General features: G+C 38.0%; 1 protein-coding gene across 2 annotated transcripts; it reads right to left on the bottom strand.

The window, feature by feature from the left end:
* Positions 1-519: 519 nt before the first annotated feature.
* LOC125875921 (pyrophosphate-energized vacuolar membrane proton pump) lies at positions 520-5,381 on the bottom strand. Of its 2 annotated transcripts, XR_007447468.1 has the most exons (9): positions 5,028-5,381; positions 3,116-3,690; positions 2,625-3,004; positions 2,260-2,346; positions 1,835-2,165; positions 1,318-1,728; positions 1,168-1,227; positions 822-1,087; positions 520-791 (listed from the first exon to the last, which is right to left on the bottom strand). XR_007447468.1 is itself a non-coding variant. In XM_049556987.1 (8 exons), exons 1-8 carry the CDS (start codon positions 5,272-5,274, stop codon positions 881-883), a joined length of 2,298 nt encoding a protein of 765 aa, XP_049412944.1. In that variant the 5' UTR covers positions 5,275-5,381; the 3' UTR covers positions 520-880. The 2 variants fall into 2 exon arrangements, 1 of the variants encoding a protein (XP_049412944.1); XM_049556987.1 differs by having other exon boundaries at positions 520-1,087.
* Positions 5,382-5,756: the final 375 nt, after the last annotated feature.

Below are 5,756 nucleotides of genomic sequence, written 5' to 3'. Positions count from 1 at the left end.
GATGGATTATACATAACAGTATATTTAAGTATGACCTAATTTCGGAAGATAGAGAGGCGCACATACCAATTAATCGTATTCTTGAATTTGGAATGAAAAGAGGAGTAATATTTTTTAGTACGGGACAAAGAATAAGACCACTTAGATTAGGTTACCATTCACAGAAATGTTCTAATATAGAGTAGAATGGAAGATGGAAGAGATTCATTGGCAACAATAAAAAGATAGGTGCCTAATTCCTTGCAATAGCCATAGGGGTTTGAACACCGTGATTGATGAATGGGTACGTGGATTAGGTCCACCTCTCACCCAACGGGAAGTAATGAGGCTAACTAACATTCTAAAACTGAGGCATAAATTTTATAGGACCAAAGTTATATCTCGTAACTTGTGTTATATAATAATACAAAAAATATAAACTTTTGCTAGAAATTTAAATTAAAGACCACCCTATGCGAATGGTTGCCTCTCCCAGTCTACGTTATGTTACTTGTATGTATGTATGTATAGATAATAATGGAGAAAGAAAAGGCAAATGCACATAAAGCTTAGTAAGTCTTCAAAAATTGAACACCCAAAAATGGCAAAGACAAGAAGGTATTAAGAGAGAAAAAAAACTGATACAATTACTCTAGGAAAGAACATTTGATGTTTCTGAACTCTGCAAAATCACTTCACCCTTACCATCATCACAACGCGCATTCTCGTGAATAATCTCCCTCCAAAGCCTAACACCATATGCTAATCCCCACATTCTAGCTACTAAAAACACGAAAAATGCTTGAAAGGAAGTTTGAATGTGAAATATGGGGGAAGAGAAAAGAGGAACAATAGATTCATGATACAGTCATGTGACATAGGAGTTGGTTGCATTTGCTTTTTAAAACAACTTGAAGAGAAGACCACCGTGGGTGGCAAAGAAGGGAGCAAACACAAGGGACTCCACAGCCATCAGCTTGATAAGAATGTTCAATGATGGTCCAGATGTGTCCTTGAGAGGGTCACCAACAGTGTCACCAATTACAGCAGCTTTGTGTGCATCAGATCCCTTGGGGCCAAGAGTCCTTGCATGTTCTGAGGCTCCAGCCTATCATTCATAACCAACACATATTATTAGAGTTGAAACGTACAGCAATCTAAGTGAAAGGTCCAAAAGAAATACTTTACCTCGATGTACTTCTTAGCGTTGTCCCAGGCACCACCGGTGTTGGATGCAGAAATGGCAATCTACGGAAACAAAGTTCATCCAGGATTAGAGATTCAGACCATTTGAAGTTATTTAAAAACACATTCACAATCTTCTATATGTTTTCTTACCTGTACACCAGAGACGAGAGATCCTGCAAGAACACCAGAAAGTGTTTCGACGCCAAACAAGATCCCAACAATCAATGGAGTGAGCATGACAAGAGCACCAGGTGGAATCATCTCCTTGATTGATGCATCTGTGGAGATCTTGACACAGGTGGCATAGTCAGGCTTGGCAGTTCCTTCCATGAGACCAGGGATGGTGTTGAATTGCCTGCGCACTTCCTCAACCATCTTAAGAGCAGCGCTTCCAACACTCTTCATTGTCATGGCGGAGAACCAGTAAGGAAGCATTGCACCGACTAGCAAACCAATGAAGACTTTAGGTGTCAAGACATCTACAGTGGAAATTGCTGCTCGGCTGACAAACGCACCAAAGAGGGCAAGAGACACGAGTGCAGCAGAACCAATAGCAAATCCCTGTCATTGTTATAGGTACAAAAGAAGTTTGTCATCATAAGGTAATATAGTGACTTCCAACTAAACCTCTCATTGCTTAGTGTAGGGTAGAAGCGAATTTAATTACCTTTCCAATAGCAGCAGTGGTGTTTCCTGCAGCATCAAGTGCATCAGTTCTCTCTCTGATTCTGTGGCTCATTCCAGCCATCTCAGCAATACCTCCTGCATTATCACTAATGGGACCATATGCATCAATTGCCAAACCAGTGGCAATAGTACTCAGCATTCCAAGGGCAGCAACTGCAATGCCGTACATTGCAGCAAAGCTGAAGCTAACAAATATACTGATTGCAATGGCAAAAATGGGAATGATGACAGATTTGTAACCCAAGGCAAGGCCAAAGATGACATTGGTGGCAGCACCAGTACGGCATGAATCAGCAACATCTTGGACGGGGCTGGGAAAAGGAAAAAAGTAGAACAAAACTTAAATTTCTGATATACAAGAGCCAAAGAAGCCAAGGAAATGACTACAACAAAATAGGTGACCACCTGTAAGCATTGCTGGTATAGTACTCAGTGACAAACCCAATAATGAGTCCAGCCCACAAACCAACTCCAACACACAAGAACAATTGCCTGCAGTTTAAATCAGATTCGGAAACCTGTTAGTCTCAGTATTAGATCTTTTAAAGACAGGGAAAGGAAGGTCAAAATTGCAGCTTTGTCATCCATTCAAGTGGAAAATGCATTTGTCCAATCTTCTGTAACGGATTCTTGTATCTTAAACTTCACTCCATGCTTACACAACTTCCAGTCTTTCACAACCAAATCCCAAATAATGCAAACCAATATATAAACAGTGCACAAGTGCCACAAGACCAAGTTATAAAAGTAATAGCAAGATTAAGACTTACCAGTTCTTTACTTCTTTCTGAACTCCGAAATTGAATATTGTGAAGGTCGATGGAAGGGCAATCCAACTAACAAAAGCAATCCCAATAGTCATGAGAGCAGTTGAGATAATGAGTTGCTTCTTCAATGCTGGCTCAATTTCCTTAACAGCCTTGACTTCAAAGAAATCAGTTGCAAATAAGGTGGTAAGCAAACAGACAAGGATGCCGACAGAGCTGATGAGAAGGGGATATAGCATGGCAGTAAGCTCATGATTGACACCGAAGGAGGAGATTGAAGCAACAACAAGAGCCGCACAGGATGACTCTGCATAAGATCCAAACAGATCTGATCCCATACCAGCAATATCTCCGACATTGTCTCCAACATTGTCAGCAATCACCTGACAGACTATTTATACTTGAGAACCAACTAGAAAAGAAGTTTCTTAACAAGGCTAACTAGAAATAAGTTTTAAGTAGATCTCTACATTCTAATAGATAAATAACCATACCGCTGGGTTTCTAGGATCATCTTCAGGGATGTTCCTCTCCACCTTGCCCACAAGATCAGCTCCAACATCTGCTGCTTTGGTGTAAATCCCTCCACCAACTCTACCAAAGAGGGCCATTGAAGATCCACCAAGACCATAACCAGTTATAGCCTCAAATAGACCTTCCCAGTCATCACCGTAGTACATCTTAAATAGAAGGATTGTTATGAATAAAACCAAAAGACCGTTTGCAGCAAGAAGGAAACCCATCACAGCACCAGATCTGAATGCAACAATAAAAGCCTTCCCGACACCTTTTCTAGCCTCCAAGGTAGTTCTGGCATTTGCATATGTGGCGATTTTCATTCCAAGGAACCCGGACACCACAGAGGTAACAGCACCAAGCAGAAACGATACGGTGCTGAAGACAGCAGTTGCAAGAGCTGGCTTGCAAGTTTTGGTGCTGTCATATGTGCAAGGCTGGTCCTTTGTGCTGAATCCCTCAACAGAGCCGAGGAAAACGAAGATTAAAATTGCAAAAGCAACCATGAAAACACCAACATACTGGTACATTGTAAAGAGAAATGAGGTTGCTCCTGTGGTACAAAATATATTCAAAAGTTAAGATCATGAGAATCCATTGCAAAAGTTAATAGTCAGGTAAGTATTCCTGGCCTATGCTAACTGACCTGGAAGAAATAACTAAGCAAGAAGTAGCTAGCTTTGCATTTCCCATCAAATATAGTCCAAATAAATGGTCAGGAAAACAAATTAGAAAAGTAAAAGCAAATAGAACTTAATCAAACTAGCAATTGAAACAAGTAATTGATCAACTTTTGTACACAATATATTATTTTTATCAAATTCTTTATTTGTCATCCAGTTAAAGTAGACTGCATTCCTTTTCCTCTTTCCACCTTAATGAAGGGCTATCCACAGAAATGAGTCGGCGAAAGAAATGCAGACTCATTGGCAGAGTGTAAAATGTTTAGATATCCACAGAAATGAGTCGGCGAAAGAAATGCAGTCTTGTTGACAGAGTGTAAAGTGTTCAGATCTCCCTGATTTGATACATTAAACCCCATCTAGTTTCTTTTCTTAATTGATTCAACATTCTGAATGGCCATCTAGGATGCTCAACCTTATTACAAAAATTAACACTGTAGTAATCAGACTGAACACAATATTTTGCCTTTTTCCTATAAAGTAATTAGTTAATGTTCAGATCTAATACTTAAATCCATAAGATAATCAAAAAAAATTACTTCTTTTTTATCTTAATCATTAATTAGCAAAAAAGGCTTTATATAAGTATCTCAAATCAGCAGACTTGACACCTATATTGCTCAAACTCTTCGAAAATGTCACACGAGTGCATGTCAATGTCCATGAGTGCATATCAGATCCTTCAAAAGTAGTGCATTTTTTAAGGATGCGACACAGCATAACTCGACATGTGATAGTGATGATAGCTAATTACCAACCTAACACGGCATCTTAGATCTGTAACTGTTATGTATGAAAGGTTTCTTGGAAAAAAGTAAACTAATCTGCAATTGATTATTCCCAATAATTAAAGGCCAAAATTAAAGTCTAAGTCTACAAAAAACGTGTAAGAGAAGTAAGAAAGAATTACATAATTTAATAATGATAACAACACGAATGAATATAGAAGCTAGATCTTAATCTAGCAGCAAAGAAAACTCAACTAATTTACAACATAAATCAGCATATTCCATTAGAAATTAACACAGTAAACACAACCAGATTACGAAATCAACAAAATTATACAAAAATTTCACTTAAAATAACCTGCAATAGCACAAAAACAGTGCTTAGATTTACTCATGCGAGTAATGGACTCAAAGGCAAAATATACAGAATCTACATAAATGAATTGAATAACAGTAAGAGCAAAGGTCGCCTTTGATACCTTCAGAAATAGCGTTTTGAATTTCAGCGCATTTTTGAACAACGTTATGGTCATTGATGCCTTCTTCTTCTTCAATGAGAGATTCAGTATATCCATTCTTATCGTCGCCGGAGGAATGAGGCTTATCAGTACCGACCGTAACTTTGGAGACGAGATACCACTGGAAGAGCGAGAAAGCGATGCCGATAACGGCACATATCGGAATCAAAATCTCCATTCCGAGATCTGTTAAAATAGTCACTCCCATCTTCGCCGACAAAAATAAACTCCGACCGGCAGACTACCGGAGCTCCGGCCAATAAAAATAAAGAAAAAATAGAGAGAAGGTTAAATGAAAAACTTGTGAGGTTTCACAGTGATGAAGATAGATATGTTTTCTATATTTATAGTGAAAAACTGCACCAGTCAGATATTAAAGATAAAAATAATTTTCCTTTTTTTTTATAAAAATAATTAATAATATTTATTTTTGTTAGATTTTGATTTTTTTTTTTTGGTTCTATATTTACTACTCTAATTTATTGTTAAGGGTCTGTTTGGAAAGCCACCTGGTAATTGGAATTGGTGTAATTACTAGGGTAGTAATTACCAGCCTAGTAATTACACTGTCTAGTAATTACATTGGCATGTTTGGTTGCCACAGTGTAATTACACTGTAATTACTCATGTCCTGTTTGGATGCCACAGAGTAATTACACAGTTAAATTTTAAAATAAATTAGATTTTAAG

This window comes from Solanum stenotomum, chromosome 9, assembly GCF_019186545.1.
Source record: "Solanum stenotomum isolate F172 chromosome 9, ASM1918654v1, whole genome shotgun sequence".
NCBI lineage: Eukaryota > Viridiplantae > Streptophyta > Magnoliopsida > Solanales > Solanaceae > Solanum > Solanum stenotomum.
This window is presented reverse-complemented; position numbering and strand designations above follow the sequence as displayed.